Raw genomic sequence first — 20423 nt, 5'->3', positions numbered from 1 at the left:
CTGGGGGCCTGGAGCAGGGCACAGTGAAATTCAAAATCTGGCTCAAGAGAGAGACTGCCTGAGCGAAGCAGCATTTCATCTGGGGAGACCACACATGACTAATGTGTTTTCTCTTCTGGATTCTTATCACCAAGTCAGTCGAACAATCTGCTCTTAAAGGAAACCATAATTAAATTTTCTATTGTTCACTGAATCTGGCCTTCGGGGATGTAGGTTATTAGGTCAGAATAAGATGATTTAAAATCTCCAATAAACACTCCAAAGTTTTAGGCGTTTAATATTTATTTTGTTCATAAAAAAAGCATTACTCCCCCCTCCGGTCTTCATCCATGGCATGTCCATGGCCACTTCCTGTTCCACGGCTTCCTTTAGTGCCCAAATTACATCACATTTCTTGCTGAAGTCCAATTAAAAATAAGCAGACACATCTAGGGAAATCAACAGACCACAATGGCAATACCATGAAACATAAAAATAAAATGTTGGTTACAGGACAGCAACGCAGACAGCGTCTCAGGAGCGTGGCTCACTGGCAGCTGCAGCTATGTTAGCATTTCTTTCTGCCTCAAGTTCAGAGACAAGCTGGAGGATCTCAGGGTGACTGAATTTTCCTGCAAAGCAAAAAGAAAGGGAAAAAGCATTCCCATATTGACAAGAGAATATATCCATTTCCCCAGCTTGATGCCAGGGCTCATCAGGGGCTCTAAGTCTGTAATCTGACCCACTTCAAGGCAGGAGGTTCTAGGTCCTGGGAAGGGGCTGTAGGGGAGCACTTGGCATTGATTCTCTTCTCTGTCACCCCAGGTGTAGCCCAGCATAAGTGTGAGAATCAGGGAGGGATCACCAGTTAGGCAGAGATGGGGAACTTCAACCAGGCAGCCCCTGAGGGCCTCTACTAGGAACTATGAGAAAACTCAATTGTGAGGGAGCCCAGAGAGGTGAAAACAATCTCCGAGGATTCCAAACCTGCAATTAATTAAGGTGCAAAGCACCTGCAAATAAAAAGTAGGAAGACCAGGTGGTCTAGGCTTTCCCAGGACATAAACTAGGATGGAAACGTCTCTCTTGCAAACACTTCTCTGCTTCAACTGGCTGATGTGTGCTGTTGTCCCTGCTCCTCATTCCTCCCTGAGTTTCTGCCTGGTGGCACCAAGCTCCAAGCTATGGAGGATCCATGTGGCTGGCACAGGGAACTGTTAAAACCAACCTCTCTTCTCACCCGGTCTTTTCTAGTTTGTGCCTTTTGTTGCTTACTGTTCATTCCACACTAAACTCAACTTCATTTATTCCCCATCCTCAACCTCTTCTCTGAATGTTCCCTTCCCTTTCTTGTTTGATGCTCCATAGGAAAAGGATGGACGAGGGTGCCAACACGGGGTTTCACTAACATAATGTTAGTCGTCACACTGAGTAAACAGAACGAAAATGGATTCTTGTTGAAAATGGTGATGAGTACCTGCTGTGGAATCGTAGAAGTCCTGCAGTCTTCCAGGTTTGTTCTCCAGGTCTTCATATTCAGATGCCTGAAGAATCATCTCAAGTTGGTCCAGCTGCTTCACAAATTTGGCTTCTGCAGTAGACTGGGTCTCATACTCCTAAGTAAGGGAACAATTGAAGTGGCAGGATTAGGGCTGCATGATAGGGTATTCCATGAAAATTCTGACTCTGATACCTGAAATCAGAGTCACAGCTAAAAAAAAAAAAAGCATATTCTGTGTGGGCCTCATTTCTCCACTGTACACAAACCCTTCAGAGATGCTTCCCCTGTAATTTCTCAGTTCAACATGAGGACACCGCGCAAGAAGGATGTGCTCACACCATTCACGTATTCTACCAGATGCCGTGGAAGTCTCATTTGCTTGTCTTAAGACAGTTTCAAGCTCTTTTCTTCCTGTTTAACATCCTGTCTTCATTTCAAGATCATTATTCTTCAATCCACCTGAGTAGTTTAGATCTTTTTCATTTCAAGTTAATATTTCATCTTATGCTTCTCAAACTTGTATTTCCCTTTCTATTTAATGTCAGGTTTCCTTTTCTTTTATAAGTGACTTTCTAGCTTTTTGTTTCTTTTTTTTGTTACCATATTACCTGGGAATCTCTGTTCCTTACTTTCCACACAGGGTAGATCTAATTATGTCCCTCTGGGTTGTGACTATTGAGGATACAGTCAGGATCTGTGGATTTACAATGCGTGCGTGCGTGCGTGCGTGCGTGCGTGTGTGTGTGTGTGTGTTGGTGGTGGTGGTCAGGGGAAGCAAATTTGTTACCTTTCTTCTTCCCACTGGCCACTCTCTCCATAGTCCAGACCCAAAACAAGAAGCCCCAGGAGATCTGCTTCTTAGAGCATGACACACACAACCACAAGTCTCAATTAATACTATACAGACTCATTCTTCCATTAAGACCAAAGTGCTCCCAACTGGTTTCCTGCCATGTTCTCATTTGTAATTCCATCCCAGATGTGTTTGGATAATAAACCTGTCATGCTTTCTTGGCAGGGTGGTGTGATATGAATCCCTGAAAGGTTTCTTGGTTTTTATTAGATGCCTTATTCTTATAAATGCAGCCATTTGGATTTGATAGAGCTGAAAATTGTACAGGGGAATCATTTAAATATGAAACAAAATACATTTTCCTTTATCTCAAAGGCACTTAAAAATGATTATATTTTATTTAAGTGTTTATGCACACTCATAGTTATATATTTATATTTAATAAATTCAAGTTCATGATTTAACAAAAGGAAATGGAATAGTCCAAGCATAGCAGTTTAGTATTTTTTTTCTGTTGAAAGTTGAAAGTGAGAATAGGTTTTAAGACCATTAAAAAATACAATATCATTTTATAAAAAATTCTGGTGAACTTACAGATTTCTTTTAAAAGAAATATAAATGATTGAATTTTTCCCTCAAAAAATAACAGTAAAGGCATTCTCCAACTTTATTTTCCAATAAAAAGGCAGAGCAGAAAAAAAGAAAACAAAAGACAAAAATCTAGGTGTGAGAAGGACTCATGACATTTGGAGAAATTACTGCAAGTTCTTCACGACAGGACTGAGAACTGGAGGGAGGGAGAGGAGACAGAAGAGGCTGCAGACAGAGACAAGAGTCAGCTCGTGAAAGGTCATATGGTTTACGCTAAGGTGTCCCAGCTTATTCATGCCAATGTGGCTATTGGCATCACTGAAGGGTTGCAAGTGGGAAGAGTCATGTTCAGATTTGCACTTCAGGAAGATGACTGTAACTGCAGTGTGCATACAGCTAGATTGGAAGCAGAGAAATAAGGTTTTAAGACTTTGCAGCAATAGCAGAGAAGCTGTAAGAATCTGTCTGAAGATAGGGTTGGAGGCTAACTGGGAGGATGAAGAAGAGAATTAAAATATGAAAGTGAATGAGAGGGAAAGTTGAAAATGATCTCCTAGTTTCTGGCTTTAGTAACTAGGCAGACAGTAAAATAGGGAGGAAAAGACAGACAAAAAACTCACAGAGTGAAGAAACAGCAAAACTAAAACCTCATGGATAACATTTACAACAAAACTAAGGGACATGACATTCCTATGACCCCAAAATATGAGTGGAAACAAACCACCTCCAGCCATAAGCTAGTATAGGAGGTGACTTTGGCTACCTGCCTGAGCCTTGAGTCCAAGCTTAAGTCTGCTTACAACACTGAACAAATGCTCTTTTTTTTTTGGAAACAAGTTCTCACTCTGTCACCCAAGCTAGAGTACAGGGGCATCATCATAGCTCACAGCAACCTCAAACTCTTAGGCTCAAGCAATCCTCCTGCCTCAGCCTCCCAGGTAGCTGAGACTATAGGCACACGCCACGACACCTAATTTTTCTATTTTTAGTAGAGGCAGGGGTCTCACTCCTGCTCAGGCTGGTCTCAAACTCCTGACCTCAAGCAATCCTCCCACCTCGGCCTCCCAGAGTGCTAGGATTACAGGTGTGAGCCACCTCACCCAGCTCACTGAGGAGGTGCTGGTAGCGCTGAGGCTCTGCAGAGCCTGGAGCCTGAGATGAGCCATGGCTACTGTCCCTGTGGTAGAGAGGGTCCCTGCATCAGCGCTCTGCAACCTTCACATATGCCTAGAGAAGACAAATGACCAAATGACTCAGATTGGGTTTTGTAGAGCAACAGAAGGACATGGAGTCCCAGAAGGAAGGAGATTCAAATTCTAGGTTTTGGGCCAGGCGCCGTGGCTCACGCCTGTAATACTAGCACTCTGGGAGGCCGAGGTGGGTGGACTGTTTGAGCTCAGGAGTTTGAGACTAGCCTGAGCAAGAGCGAGACCCCATCTCTACTAAAAACGAAATAAATTAGCTGGACAACTAAAAATATATGGAAAAAATTAGCCACATGCCTGTAGTCCCAGCTACTCGGGAGGCTGAGGCAGGAGGATCGCGTGAGCCCAGGAGTTTGAGGTTGATGTGAGCTAGGCTGATGCCACAGCACTCTAGCCTGGGCAACAGAGCCAGACTCTGTCTCAAAAAAAAAAAAAAAAAAACAAAAACAAAAAACAAAAACAAAACAAACAATTCAAGGTTCTGAATATGGAGGACTAGAAAAGGAAGAGAAAGGAAGGAAAGGAGGAAGATCAAAGTTTCCACCTGCTTCTTTGGGGAAAGGTTGGCCTGTTTGCATTTTCCACTCTCCTACCAAGAGAGAACACAATCCAAGGGCAGGTGGATGTGCCAGGTATTTAGCATGAAACTGGGGGTGGGTGGGGCTATCCTTATGCCTTAGGGCTCAAAAAGATAATTCTTTAAAACAAAATGCAGGTGGTGAGGTAGACATCCTTCTGTGATACTCTCAGAAAAAAAATGAAAATGTTTTCTCTTGGCTTGCTGAAATTTGATTTTACACTTCTATGGTGAAAGACAAATTATCATCAAGATGTTTAATTACTTTAAATAGATGGTGACCCTCTGGGCTGATAGGTATAGCTGTGGTAATTAACATTTAAAAAATCAGTCAACTGGCATTTTCTATGTAACTAGTACTATTCTAAATTCCATGGGTAGCCGGGCGCTGTGGCTCACGCCTGTAATCCTAGCTCTTGGGAGGCCGAGGCGGGCGGATTGCTCAAGGTCAGGAGTTCGAAACCAGCCTGAGCAAGAGCGAGACCCCGTCTCTACTATAAATAGAAAGAAATTAATTGGCCAACTGATATATATATAAAAAATTAGCCGGGCATGGTGGCGCATGCCTGTAGTCCCAGCTACCCGGGAGGCTGAGGCAGAAGGATCACTCGAGCCCAGGAGTTTGAGGTTGCTGTGAGCTAGGCTGACGCCATGGCACTCACTCTAGCCTGGGCAACAAAGCGAGACTCTGTCTCAAAAAAAAAAAAAAAAAAAAAAAAAAAAAAAAATTCCATGGGTATAGAATGATAATATTTTCTTAAACCAAAATCAGAATATATGGACTGGAGATAGAAAAATAGAGCTCACTATGTGCCAGGCAGTATGCTAGGTGCTTTATATATATTAATTACTTTAATTGCTACAACTCTATATTATAATTATTGTCATTTTACAGATAAGGAAATTGAAGCACAGAGAGATTAAATAAGTTGCCCAAGATCACACAACTAGTAAATAGGGCAGCAGCTCTTGAACTCTAGAAGTCTGATATTGAAGCCCATGTACTAATACTGAACATGAATTATAACATGCAAAATCATAATGGATCCCTGTACTGTGCTGAATACTTTGTTGAATGCTATGTCAAAAAAATTCATGTCTATCCATAACCTATAAATGTGATCTGTGAAGTTGACCTTATTTGGAAATAGGATCTCTACAGAAGTACTCCAATTAAAATGTGGCCATACTGGATTAGGGTGGGCCCTAATCTAGCAGAGGGAAATGTGGCCACAGATACACCGATAGTGACACAGGACATATGCCATGTGACTAACAAGGAAGAAATTTGAGTATGAGCCAAGGAATGTCAAGGACTGCAACCACCAACAACTAGAAAGAGGCAAGGAAAGATCCTTCCCTAGTGTTTTTGGAGAAATCTTCTTTAATAAGCCTCATTAATTCAACCAATGATATTTACATGACAGTAAAATTGTAACCTGTTTGGAGGTTATCAAGTGTTTTAATTCTCTGTGTTTTATATTTATTTAAATCTAAAGCTTTTCTAAATAACTGCTGTAGTGTTCTCTTTGGAAGACATTGTTTTAATTCAAGTAAATTTGTAGTAAAATTTTTAGCCAGTTGCTGATGACTAAGACAATAATGTAATAGATACTGCTACTGTGTTTACAATGATTAGGAAGCACAAGGGTAAAATTCTTATAAAAGGTTTTCAAATTATGAGGGCATTTCCCTCTTAAGAGACAATATATGAGATTAGCTTCATACATCCAGGTGCCAGGTTTTTTCTTTTTATGTATGAGATGTGACCTAACTCCACTCCATTATTCTCCGACTTATAAAGAGTGTTCCAAAAGTCCACTTGAAAGTACATACTTTGAGACAAGAGAGACTTTCTCCTAAAGAAACTCTGTACCTATAACAGAGATAACAGCTATACCTATATGGTCTGCTATCACAGACAGTACCTGCTCCAGGCTCCAGGTTAGATACCACACATACTTTGCCAGATTTAATTTCCATAATTATCCAGCAAGATAGGTATTAAAGGCCCACAATCTCTCATCTTTAACCCTGGAGCCAGAACTGTTTCAGATTTCAGCATTTTCTTATTTTAAAAAATCACATGGTACATAAAGTACATATTACAGAATACCTCTAGTGAGGTCCAGGGCAACTCTCAATTACCAAGCAGATGAGTATTTCTCCACCAAAGCATATTCATTTTCACACCAAAAGGGATGAATAAGGACTCTACATAGCCTCATGTTAGCTCAGGTAAGAATTTGCTGCCAAATGAGTTTTGGTCAGGTTAAGTCTTAAAAACTGGCTCTCTGAGCTCTTTGGATTTCATAATTATGGATAAAGGTGTGTGGACCTGACTCTCATTTTCTAGAGAAAATGAGGTTAACTACAGCTGAGTAACTCATCCCCAGGTGTGTAGACAGGAGTCGGGATTCAGCCATGTCCCTGCGACCGAAAGGCCCTGGTCTCTGCCCCACCACCTTAAAAGGCTATTTCATCTCATAATTGAGCCAAACCACAGAAATGACTGCGCTACAAAGGCAGACGCAGCATGACTTGGCATTCCCAGGAGAAAGATCTGCGTAGGGTTTCAACCCCAGGCACTTCCCATCTGGCTCCCAAGACAAGGGAGTATCTGACCCAGCACATGAGGCAGCAGGAAAGGGAACACCACAGGCTTTGGGGCTGGGGAGAGGCAAGGCAGGGCGGGGCCTGAGTATGTGCAAAGAGAAAGTGGAACATCATGTTCTGAAGACAGGAGAGAACTCTGGCTTTGGAGACAATGTGGTAAGTGAGAGTGGGAGGCAGGACTACCAGGAATAGGAGGGGTCTAGGCACTCAAGCAAGCAGGGAAGGGCCGATGTGGACTGGCTGGAAGTGAGGAACACAGTAGGAAGAGGGGATTGTTTTCTTTCACAAATGAACAAGAACAACAGGCACCGAAAGCAATGGGAGCAAACAGCTGAACCTGCCCTTTCCTTCCAGCCTGACCTCCCTCCACTGTCATTACTTAGCACAGGAAGGGAGCTAGCACTGGGGGAGGCCCTGTTCTGGGCCAGGCCTCAGGGCAGCACTTCACCTTGACCTCACCCAGGCCTGACAACCCTCCAGGGTTTACAGATAGCCAACAGACTCAGGAGAGGTCACAGAGCCACGAAGTGGTGAGGCAGGAATCAGTCCCAGTCTCAACTACCCCAAAGTCTGCATTCTTTTCAAGGGCCAGAAATAGGTGGGTAGGTGTGGGCAAAGCAGCAGGAAATCCAGGAGCTGTGAATCAAAATCCCACCAGGCACTGTGGTGGCGAAGGAAATGAGGATTCTGGAAGGAAAAAAAATTTCTCTCAGCCATGAGAAATTTCTTCAGCAGCAGGGAAGTGAGACAAAGACACAGACCAGACAGTAATAAGTTAGAGACAGCTTGTTAAGATAATCTAAGTCAACTAAAACATCAATGAGCCATATACATTCAGTTATAATTTTTAAAAAGTAACTCATCACATACACTTACTTCCCAAAGTTCATAGAACTCCTTTCCAAGGTTCTCTGGTAGGAGCTGGGTTATCTGCTTCATAGCTTCCTGAAACAATCAAGCCATTATTTTAATTATGTTCACATTTATCTAAGTTAACAACCAGTCTATGAAAGCCAAATAATGGGTTCAGATTCTTATAAAAAAACTCCCAAAGGGCAGCAGAATAAATTGGCCTATATCGGACAATATTTATAGGTTGCAAGGAAGGCAGTTGGGTATTAATACATTAAATAAATAAGTGTATTTATTCACATAGGCTTCACTCAGCATTTATTTTGTGGTCTGCGGCACACCAGACACAAAAAAGAACAAGGAGGGTGTGAAACAATTACAGAAATATCAGAAATGAGCTCACAGATTTTACATCTTGTGGACTTATATATACCCACATAAATGTCAATCATAAGCACATCAGAATTGTTATTGTTCTTCTTCTTCTTTTTTAATAGAGATGGGATCTCATTGTGTTGCCCAAGCTGGTCTCAAACTCTTGGGCTTAAGTGATCCTCCCTCCCCAGCCTCCCGAATAGCTGGGATTATAGGCAGGCAACACCACGTCCAGCAGTACCAAAGTGCAAAACAAACTAACACCAAAAGCCAAGACTCCACCGCTATACAATATATACATATAACAGAATTCAACTTGTACCCATTACATCTATTAAAATAAAAAAATGTGAAAAAATAAAATAAATTAAAAACAAGGAAAAAAAAAAACCTAAGAGGAGAATAGGAAAGTAACAGTGAATTATAAAGCTCAAAAAAATTTTTTGTATAGTATTATATTCATTTTTTATTTCTAATATGTTTTTATTATAAAATTTAAAGTGCTACACAAATGGGCAATTATTGTCATTAACATAAAGGAAGTTATACAATAGAATTTTGTAGGCTCGTATACTCACAAGGCTGAAAAGGGATATTAAAGGGCAATTAGTCCAACTATCCATGTGGCATGTGAACCTTTGAACAGCCTCACAGAACACTTCTGTCCTCTCTCCACAAACACGTCCAGAGGGTGCCCACACGGGCTTTAGGTAGCAATGGCAGTAAGTACTTTCTTGTATCAAGCTGAAAGTTCCCCCTGAAGTTCTCCCTGTAGTTCTTCCACAATGCCTAACTCCATCCCTCCTGTTTTCCTGTCTCACCTACAAACACAAGGTCAAACAGGTGGACAGTGATCCTGCTGGGCCAGACTATCTGTGGCCACAATAACTGATCCAAGAGATAGCCTAATAATTCAAACCAAGTCACTCAGGGGCGGTCTGCATGATTTGTCCAGCAGGGACAAGGAGAAAGAAGCCATATCCCCAACTAGGAAGAGAAGCCTATGGATTAGCCAAAACCCCAAAGAAAAGCAGAGATGAAAGAACATAAGAGCAGAGGGTGTTCTGTACTTCTAGTTTCAGAGGTCCCAGGAGCTACCCTTATTCCCATCTCTTCCTTCATTTCTGAGTTGCTCAAGTTTCCTTTCAAAATATCATGTTTGAGGGGCCACTTACTCTTCTTTTTAAAAAAAATATTTTGTAGAGACAATGTCTCATTATGTTGCCTAGGTTGGTTTTGAACTCCTGGCCTCAAATGATCCTCCCACTGTGGCCTCCCAAAGTGCTGAAATTATAAACATGAGTCACCATGTCCAGCCAGAGAACAACTCACTCTCAAATGGCTTCAAATTCCTTCACCATCCTCATTCTATTCCTCATTTAATCTGCCTCAGTTTTCTAACCACAGAAGGTCAGCTCCTGGGGAAGAATACGCTTATAATACCCATTTGGGGCAATAAAAAGGTTCAGTCTAAAGCCTTGCTGATCCAGTCAGCTGGCCTGGGACAAATGGTGCTTCCTGGTTCTCATTATGCAAGTTCCACCTAGAGCCAAGAAACCCCTATTTAATTATCTTAATGCATGTTGCAGACATCCAAATCATGTTCATAAACACCATCTGCATAAAGAATTGTTGGACTCCCAGATTTTCTTCTCTGTTCCCAAATCCTGACCAGCAGCAGGAAGACGCAATGACATATCAGTGCTCTCCAAAAGCCTTTGGTTTCTTGTCTAAGAACTTGTGATTCTTCAAGATGCTTCCCTGGTCCCTTCTGCTCATGACATTTATTCCCCAGTGAATCAGCAGGAGTGGGCAGCAGCCAGGAGGTTTAATGAGGCCGGAAAGGTTTTTCATCATAGCCAGGATAGAGCATCCAGGAAGCCAACAGCACCCTCTCTGGTTGTTCAGGCCCCTTTTGTACCCCTCCATGGGGCGTCAAGACTCAGGTCTTGCCAGGACAGTAGAAGGCTTTCCTCTTCTCCATCTTTCACACTGACTCTGGTGCTTCTCCAGAAGGTTCTGACTTGCTTCTCTGTGGAGTAAACTTCAAATTCACTCAGTGCTTCCAGAGGAACAGTTTGTCTTTTCTTCCTCTGTGTCTCGTTTCTTCACACCTTCTCCTCACTTTAAGGTCTTTGATGACCTTCTGGTACTTCAAGATATGATTTCTCCTCCACAACGTCCAGATTTTCCATTGAACAAAACTCTCGTACATCTTGCAACATATAATTGAGGAGTTTTTTTCCCCTCATTTTCCTCTATGTTGTACTTCATTACTCACCACCCTCTGGTTCAGGTGCCAACCCCTTTCTGCAGTTCAGCATCTTGAGCTAACTGGTATCTTTTTGTATTAACTCTGCTAATCAACTTAAGAATTCTTTATTCATGGCAGTATAGACTCACATAGAGAAACATTTCCTTAGCTTTCTCCCCTTCTGTCCTGATGGTCAGCCTATATCTCAGACATGTACTTTGGCAGCAAGAACATATTCCTTAGACTATACCCCTTGCACCCACATTTTTGGGTGGGCTAGAACACCTACCACCTACGCTGGGACTCTCATTCCTTGGGGCTCTTTTTGTGTCTGAAGGGGCAAAATGCTACTGGTTACTGAGCTCTAGTCTCCCCCAGTTCTCAGCAAATCAGCCTTGTTAAACCATCCCAATAAAGCAATTTAGGACCAATCTCTCAAGCCTACAATAAAAGCAGCTTGCAATAATCTTTGAACTGGGAACCAGCCATGTACTATCAAAAAAAAAAAAAAAAGAATTCCCACATTTTCCAACCTCTGCTTCAAACATGTCATCCTCTTTATCCTAGGCTCTGGGTTTATAGCCCAAATTGACATTGATTTAATATCTTATTTATATGATTCATTACTTACTAATACAAATATTTTTTCTTTGCTTTGGTTTATTTTCACCCACTAAGTTCAAGGACTTAATTTTCTAAATAAGAATTATAATAATTATTATACTGGTAATTTATAAAACTCACCAAAGAGTGTAACTAGCATGGAGAATTCCCACAAATTCACTTAAGTTCTAGCTATTTCCACTGTTCTAATGAAAGCCATACTACCTATATCCACCTACTAATGAGAACTAAAACCAATCAATATCATTTTCTGTCCATATGTTAAACAAAGTTGGGAGAGGCATACACTCCTATTCTTGTGTTAAACAAAGCTGAGAACAAGCGAAAACCAATTGGCTACTTACTCTAGAAAATCTTTTCCTCCAGAAGATAAGATTGTAAACCACCTAAAACAGAGTAAGCACTAACAGCTTACTCTTTGAGATTCTTTAAGACCTTCTCTCATTATTCCAACCAATCTAAAACTATTATGTCCTAAACTGTGCAATCCCAGCTAGTTGTCTACCTTGTCATATCCACCTTAACATTCTTCAGCCCAAGCCTTAAAACTCTATAAAAACATCCTCCCCTGACTGTCCCTTTCCTGAGACACTCCTAAGGCTGCCAAGGTGGTATTCTCACTTACTGCAATAGGTCTAATAAACTTAGTGTGGCTTCAGCAACAGGTTTTTCTGGTGGTTCCTTTGCAGAGTCAACAGTCAACACTGACCTCTTCTCGCCTATGTTTTTCTTCTTTGGGGATGTTATCTGCTGGTGCTATGTCCCCAACGATGCATTCTGCCATATCGTGAACCAGGGCTAGGCGCACACATCTGACCAGGCAAGAAATGTTGCATAATTACACAGAATTATATTCACTACAAGTTCCTTCTCTAAACGATTTTGAAGTTACATAATATATTTTTCTTCCTCCACCCTCACAGAGTATTTTAATACACTATTTTATAAAGTAATTATATTCTGCCAGCCTGCAACAGTTCTGAATCCAAACTCCTAGTTAATATTCAACACAACACACGAGAGTGCAGGGGAAATTGTCAGCATGAATTTTTTTTAGATGGCTGGTTTCTCAAATCTCAGATTAAAAGGTTGATAACTTCAGATTACAAAGCCAGGAGATGATCTGGTTACAGCATTTACTTATTTATACAAAATTCGGAAGCAATCACTTTACCCAACATGTTAGTTAAATGCCAAAATGAGGCTGTTTATACATAAATTAATTTGTAGAGTTGGTCCCACACTTAGTACTGTGTCACCTTTATCTAGTTACTTAATTTCTTTAAATCCTCAATTTCGTTACCCTTGATTTTGTCATCTGTAAAAAAGAGCTAATAATACTTCATAAGGTTGGTATGAAAATTAAGTTTGATAATTCATGTTACTGGCACATGCTGATCATTCAACAAATGGTTATGATTATTGGTGATTAATGATTAGTGATTATAATAATCATTATCAAAATAACAAAGTCAAGTAATGAGATAAATGCACCAGAGGGCCACTATTGTTTGTTTTCGATTCCCACTATTACTAAGGCAGTACAAACCCAAACAGCCTTAGATTTCCCTGCTTCCAGTCTCTTTCTGGTCCAATTCAAACTTGGAACTACTCCTAATTTCATCTATATTCAACTTCACTTTCATCTTGTACTATTTGCCAAAAATCACTTCAGTTCCACACCACCTGCTGAGTAACAGGATTCATCAGACTCCTAATGAACCCTTTGCCATAATCAAATGAATTTAGTTCTCATTTCTAAGATACTTTACTTTCCTCTGTCAAGGGTTTGGTTTCTCTACCTTTCTCTCCATGTGCACTGCCTTCTCCTACCTCTCTACCTCCATAAACCCCCTTTAAAGCTCAACTGAGATTCTGCCTTCCCTATTAAGATCAACCGAGAACTGGTGATCTCTTCTACTATTAGAATACTTTGCTAATTTCTGACCATAACTAACTTTGTGCTTTTTGCAGAAGCCACTTCAGGCCTCTGTAATTCATTTTGGATTTATTTACTGTCTTACTGTCTTATAGTACTAGTAAACTTTTGTCCTGTGCTCAAAAAGCATAGTGCTCAAAAAGATAACAGCTCCACAAAGTTATCTCGAAAATGGGTGCTACTGCTCATAAAGGGGCTGATAAAAAACTCATAGTGTACTAATACAATGATAGAATTTTATTTTATTTTATTTATTTATTTTTTTATTTTTTTTTTTCTGGCTAGCCAGGGTCCAAGCCCCAGAGCACCAACGCAGTGGCCACTCTCGCAGGCAAGGACCCAATGATAGAATTTTAAACATAACACGCTCACCTTCAAGACACTAATATCACACTTATGTTTCCTCTGAGACCAAAGCAGGCTCTATCACTTGCCAATAGAAAACCCAGATTACAGTTTACAGCAATTGAAACCATCAACACAGAGGTCCCCTTCCCATATCCTGAATCTGTATGGTTTGTCTCAAATAATTTTTCTTGACTTATATGCTAACCTACAAGAAGTTTACACCAGCCTCAGTCATGAAAAGTGGTGCACAGCAGAACCCCTCAAAGCAGTAAAGTTCAGATCAGCATACCTGTCTTTGTTAAGATGGTCATCTTTGGTCACCATGGCCATAACTGCCATCCGGTACATGTGATCTGATACACTCTCTGGCTGTTCAACATTTCTGTATATCCACCCAGTCCGTGGGACCCTCTAATAAATATGAAAAAGAAAAAGGAAAAGAGGTTAAAAAAAAATATTTCAACTATTTGCTAGGCCCTTCAAGAGATGTCCAGGGAATAGCACACAGAAGCAGAGCCATGGTTTCTGAACCTATTAAATGCTTTACTAAACTAACAAAAGTGATCAACATAAAATGATCAAGTCAACTATAGAGTTCAGAGAATGAAAGGGAAGGGGAAGACAGAGAGAGGTAGTTCACAAGTATACAGTACTAAAGTCCAACAGTCTAAGTTATTCTGTCACTGATGTGTAATCATGGAACATATACAAGTCCTTTAGATCAGTAGTCCCCAACCTTTTTGGCACTACGGACCGATTTCATAGATGATTTTTTTCCGGGGGTGGGGGGTTGGAGGAGGATGGTTTCAGGATAATTCAAGCGCATTATATTTATTGCGGGAGCAAACCTCTCTGCTTATGATAATCTGTACTTGCAGCGGCTGTAGATCACCACCTCAGCTCCACCTCAGATCATCAGGCATTAGATTCTCATAAGGAGAACCCAACCTAGATCCCTCACATGCGCAGTTTACAGCAGGTTTCGTGCTCCCATGACAATCTAATGCCACCGCTGACCTAGCAGGAGGCGGAGCTTATCGGGTGACGCTAGCCATGGGGAGTGGCTGTAAATACAAATAAAGCTTACTAGGCTGCTTACCTCCTGCTGTGCAGCCTGGTTCCTAACAGGCCGGAACCTATACCCCTTGGTCAGTAGCCTGAGGGCTGGGGACCCCAGCTTTAGACTGTAAAAAGAAAACCAAAATCTCAGGGCTACCCCACAAGCAACTCCTTATGTAAAAGTGAAGGTAAAGGCCTCAGGCACCTGTGAAGAACTGGCCCTGCAGATCATTCATTGAGGAAATTCCTTGCTAAACTTGCATAAACAAGGACATGCAAATTGTAACTATGTCTAGCACCTAACACTAAAGCCTGTTCCATTCGCACTAATACAAATTATTAGTTCATCTTTACAGGTAACAGAACTGGAGACACACAGAATCAGACATTCTTTCACCTACCCGGGGACATCTACATAATTGATGCTTCCTTCACTCCCTTTTTCTCCCATTAAGTAAAATGCAGATTCCAGGGCCTCATAAGAATGTAACCATTTTCATTTTACCTCATTTGCCACCTCACTCGTTTCTTTCTCTCTGTATGTCTGCAAATGCTGAAGCTCCCAAATTCCCCTTCCAAAAACAGCCACAGGTCTGCCAATGGCTTGTGTTCTCCCACGTGGGTCCTAAATTTGGCTTAGTAAACCTCCATTGATTGAGAATTTTACCTTAGTCACTTACATGGGTCGACAAGACATAACAAAACCGCATTTTTCCCAACTACCAGAGTAGTGGCTTTTTGCCTTCAAACAATCCTGTTCCACACGAGCAGCAAACATTGTGATGAGGCTCTGAACCTGAACAAGTGACAGGCTTCCAAAGTCTGAAGATGAAGGTTGATAAAAAAGGCATTTCTACCTGCTAGAAGCTACCCCTCGCTGTGACTCTTCCTTTCATTCAGATCATGTGATCTTGGGAAACCGCATTTTTCTCCCCAGAACTCTACATCTCTACAGAATATTATAAACAGTAGTCACAGTAGCATGAAACAATCTGCTTTAAACTTGGGGAAATTCTGCAAAATCTAACTGCAATGGGAGGGAGGGGAAGGCGCACATAATGAAACTCCAGTGTGTATTATATACATAAGTCTTATTTTGGGAGGTAACTGCGACAGGTAAAACACTCCACTTAAAATCTGCAGGGCCAATGGATTCTGCTCTCCCCACCTACTGCTCGGAAGCACCAACCTTTCCCCCTCCCACACATACACCCTGCTGGGGTCCTGAGCCCGGAAAGTGCTCGGTGCAGGCAGGGCCCGGGCGTTGGGCCGCGCAAGTCCGCGCCGGGCACCGGGCTCCGCGCGGCCCGGTCTGCCCTCGCCACCCTCGGCGCCGCCCCCGCCGGCGCTCTGCCTCCGCCGGCCGTCCGGGACGCGCGGCCGCAGCCGGAGGAGGGGTGGTTTGCCTTCCCGAGTCCTGCTGGTGGGAGGCGGAGGAAGGGGGAAGGCCGCGGGCGAGCTGGGAGCCGGAAGCCCCGCAGCCCCGCGGTCCCCGCCCGCTGGCGTCCCCGCCTCTCCCCCGGCGCGGCCGCCCCCGGCCAGGCGCCCGCTCACCTTGAGCTGCCCCACGAGTCGCAGGAACTGCAGCAGGGACGCGGCCCCGCGGCCAGAGGAGGCCGAGGCCATGAGGCCACAGGGCGGCAGGGCCGAGTAGGCCGCGCGGCGAAGCTCCTCCCCCTCCTTCCCTCTCTCTCCCCCTCTCTTTTTCTTCCTCCCCTCTTTGCCTCCCCTCTTCCTCCTTACCCCTTCCTCCCTCTTCTTCCTTCTCCTCCTCTTCTTCACCCTAGTTTTCTCAGGCCTTTCTGTAGCTGCCACGTGGGCATTTCACCATCGGTGGCAGACACTGCTAGAGGTGTACTAGGCTCTCAATTGTTGTTTGCGAAATGCCACTCACCTAACTCCATCAGACATTTAAATGGATTGCAGTTCCTGTGGGAGAGGCAGAGGGGCGGACGTGTGCTTGGAGGAGAGGGCCTGTCTAATATTGCGCCAAAATCTTACCTTTTAGGAACTCAGCTAATTGGGGGAAGAAATAAAGGAATGTTACTTCAAAATGGGTTATGCCATTTTTACAGAGTCATTAGGAAAGGACTTTGGAGGGGAAAAATTAACTGGGCGTGACAGAAGTACTGGGAGACTTTGAAGGGAGCCATAAATGGGCTAAGGAGTAAGGGCAGTCCCATGGTGCAAACAACCTCCCCAACACCAAGTGCTGAAGAATCCCCAGCCTTCAAAAAGATGGAACAGACAGCCATCTGTCTTGATTCCATCAACAACCAGTGGTACCGATTTTTACAGGTAGTTAGTGTACAAGTAGACTGAGGGACTCGAGGAGGGAGAGTGATGGAGAAGGGTTGTAAATAAAAAGGAATTAGAATTTTTCCATTCATAGCACAAATGCCTGTTTTATACCTGATACTAAATGCTGGTGATTCGATGATGAAATAGACAAGGTTGGTCCTTGCTGCTTGTGTTGCTTGCAGTCTCACAATTTGTTCAATCGGGGCCAGAATACTACGCCAGCAATTGTGCTAGAACATTTTCACCTATAGTCTTTTGTGTCTTCATCTCAGCAAGAAGATGTTGGTACAGAAAACTACAGAATGGCTTCTGTGGAACCTTTAAGACAGCCGGCATCTATTGGCAGTATCCAATATGGTAAGGTCAGCTGTAAAGAAGCAGCTAAGCACTTTTGGAACTCTACCACCAAAATAAAAACTTACAGAAGTACAAGTTTCTGATACCACCATTCACCAGACTGTTTTCCTTGCAGTGCTGAGTTCCCATGAGTCGACTGTCTCTATTTGTATTTATATTCCTTACACATTTCCTTCCTATAGATTGCCTTACCAGAACCTACCATGTTACCTTTAGAACTACTTGTGTTGGAAATCATCACAGCCAACACGTGTACCAAAGTGACTCTTCAAAGAATAAATTGTATCTGTGTTTCTTAAGTGAGCCTTTTGGGAAGCAGAATATCTTAATAAACATTTATCACTTACTAGAGATTTAGCTCTGAAAGGAGGTTATTTTTTTAGAACATCTTTTTTATGGGGGGAAAAAGATGACAATCTCAAGACTGATGGTATCTTAACCTACTGGTATTACCCAGAGTCTTCATAAAAGGACATAGTGATGTCCCTTGATGTAAGCATCGGGTATGGCCTCAATGGCTTGAAGGAAGAAATGTGCAACTTTCTGAGCAACCAATGTAGTGCAGATGGAGTGCAAGCAGTTTATGTCTACGTAGACCATACGATGATCTTATAGAAGGGACAGCAGAGGATGGAGGTACAGTGCCGTAGGCTCTGGATTCCTCTTCCTGGGTCCCAAACCCAACTCTGCCACTTACTTACGGGTGTGACCTTGGACAGGTCATTCACCCCTAAACTTCAGTTTCTTCATAAGTATAGCAGCTATACTTGTAGCAGTTTTGAAGGTTAACTTGGCCAATGGCACAGGAAGAACTTACTACTTGGAACTACAAGAGCTATTACCATGTTATATCAAAATAAATCTGTTTATTTAAGATAATATCTGCAAAATGATTTTTTAAAAGTAAATGCTGACATACCTTCAAAGACTAACTCACACTTCATAGTGGTATGTGCTGTAAATCCTCTGAATGCATAGCAATATAGGCTCAAAGGATTTACCAAAAATTAAGTATCATAAGACCTAATCTAGTGGCTCCAAATAATTTTTCTCCCCTAACATATCTTAGAAATATTGTTGAGGTTTTCAACTTTGGGTGTGGGGGAGAGAAGGGCAGGGTAGGAGAAGGCAGAATGAGAAAGAAGGAAGTATGTAGGCAGCAAAATTCCCCAAGGTGATTCTAATACATTTCAATGTTGTTTTTTTTTTTCTTTATCACTGACTTATTCCTTATTTACTATTTAGTTGATATAAGATTCACATACACTTGAAGTTCAATAGCTATTCCAGGTAATATATAACTTATTAAATACTTATTCAATGTTTATTGATTCCTTGACCTACACCAAGCACTATTCTGGGCACTAGGGGTGTATCAATGAATAAAACAAAGTTCCTGCCCTCATGGGGCTTATATTACAGCTGAGGGAAGACAGATAAAAAGGAAAAAACCAAAACAATATGTCAGATGGAAAGAAGTATTTTAGAGAAAAACAAGCAGAATAAAATAGCTAGAGATTCGAGTATAGTATTACATAAGGTAATCAGGGAAGACTTCACTCCTAAAGTGACACTTGAACATTCTCAAAGAAAACAAGTGCATCATGAGGATATCTAAGTTTAGAAGATGAGGTGGAGAGGATTTAGATGGAGAGGCTTCTAGGTGCTGAGAACACAACACAAATACCCAGAAGTGAAGTACCCATAGTAATTTCTAGCATAACAAAGAGGCTGATGTGGCCAGAGCTAAGAAACTCAGGGAGAGAGTAGCAGGTAATGAGGTGGGAAGGAGGTGAGTGGCCAGTTCATGGAAAATGTTGGAGGCCCGTGTAAAGACTTTGACTTTTATTCTGTATGACATGGGAAGCTGTTTGGAGGGCTTTGAGCAAAAGAAAGTCCTTCTAATTTACTTTTTAAACAGATCTCTTTGGCTGCTATTTTGAGGATAAACTATATGGGGCAGGGAGAAAGTAGGAAGACCAGTTAGAAGACTATTGAAATAACTCTTTTGATTTTGGTTTGGTCCAGGGTGGTAGCAATGGAGGTAGTGAGATGTTGAATTTTGGTTATAATTTGAAGGTATAAGAAGATATCCAAGGGCTGCACCCTAACATTTTGAGTCTGGAAGATCAAGAAGGAGCACCCAATGAGGTAGGAAGAGGATTAAGAAATATTTATGTCCTGGCAGCCAAATGAAGAAAATAGTTCAAGAAGGAAAGAATGTGGTGAACCAAGTGAATGCTATGTCAGTAAAGGACCAAGATACCAGACTTAGTATCTCCCATGCCATTGGTGACCTTGACAAGAGCAGTTTTTAGTGTAGTGGGGTAAGCAGGACCCTACTGAGAAAATTTGGAAAGGAATGGAAGCAAGTATTGTAACTCATTCCAAATGAGGTAGGGATGGAGGCAACTAGAGGAGAGAATTTTTTAAATGATAGGGGAGATTATAGTATGTTTATTTACTGATGAAGGTGATCTAATAGAGAAGGAAAAATTGATTGTACAGAATACAGAGAAGAGAAATGCTCCAACGCTGGTCTTGAGTAAGGGAAAGCATATCCAATCTAGTGTACAAGATGAAAGTTGGCTTTAGATAAAAGTATGGAGAATTCCTCCATAATACTGGAGGAAAGCAGAGTTTATAGTGATTAATCAATGGCAGGTGTGCTCACGGGAGATTGTAGAAATTATCTTCTGATTGCTTATATTTTCTCACCACAATATGAAGCAAAGTATAGGCCAGGATATGTTGTAGTAACAAGCAACCTTCTTATCCCCTGTATCTTAGCACATCAAAGGTTTATTTCTCTCTCATGCTAAGTGTCTATTACAGGTCAGCTAACAGGTGCTGCTCTAGCCTCATTCAGGGAGCTAGGTGGCTTGCTGTGCTCCTCTATTGCCAAGATTGGAAAATAGAAAAGTAGCACCCTGGCTCTTTTTTTTTTTCAGTTTTTAGAGACAGAGTCTTGCTCTAGGCTAGAGTGCAGTGGCATCATCATAGCTCACAGAAACCTCAAACTCCTGGGCTCAAGCAATTCTCCCACCTCCCA

The 20423-nt window shown here is 42.0% G+C and overlaps 1 protein-coding gene across 2 annotated transcripts; it reads right to left on the bottom strand.

Annotated features, from left to right (window-relative positions):
• Positions 1–264: 264 nt before the first annotated feature.
• Positions 265–16404, bottom strand: HDDC2 (HD domain containing 2). Of its 2 annotated transcripts, none has more exons than XM_076002994.1 (6): positions 16268–16404; positions 13944–14065; positions 12077–12179; positions 8133–8207; positions 1457–1595; positions 265–611 (listed from the first exon to the last, which is right to left on the bottom strand). In XM_076002994.1, exons 1-6 carry the CDS (start codon positions 16337–16339, stop codon positions 514–516), a joined length of 609 nt encoding a protein of 202 aa, XP_075859109.1. In that variant the 5' UTR covers positions 16340–16404; the 3' UTR covers positions 265–513. The 2 variants fall into 2 exon arrangements, with proteins under 2 accessions (XP_075859109.1, XP_012632973.1); XM_012777519.2 differs by having other exon boundaries at positions 8139–8207.
• Between the last annotated feature and the right edge of the window lie 4019 nt (positions 16405–20423).

The sequence above is a fragment of the Microcebus murinus genome, chromosome 5 (genome assembly GCF_040939455.1).
Source record: "Microcebus murinus isolate Inina chromosome 5, M.murinus_Inina_mat1.0, whole genome shotgun sequence".
Lineage (NCBI taxonomy): Eukaryota > Metazoa > Chordata > Mammalia > Primates > Cheirogaleidae > Microcebus > Microcebus murinus.
This window is presented reverse-complemented; position numbering and strand designations above follow the sequence as displayed.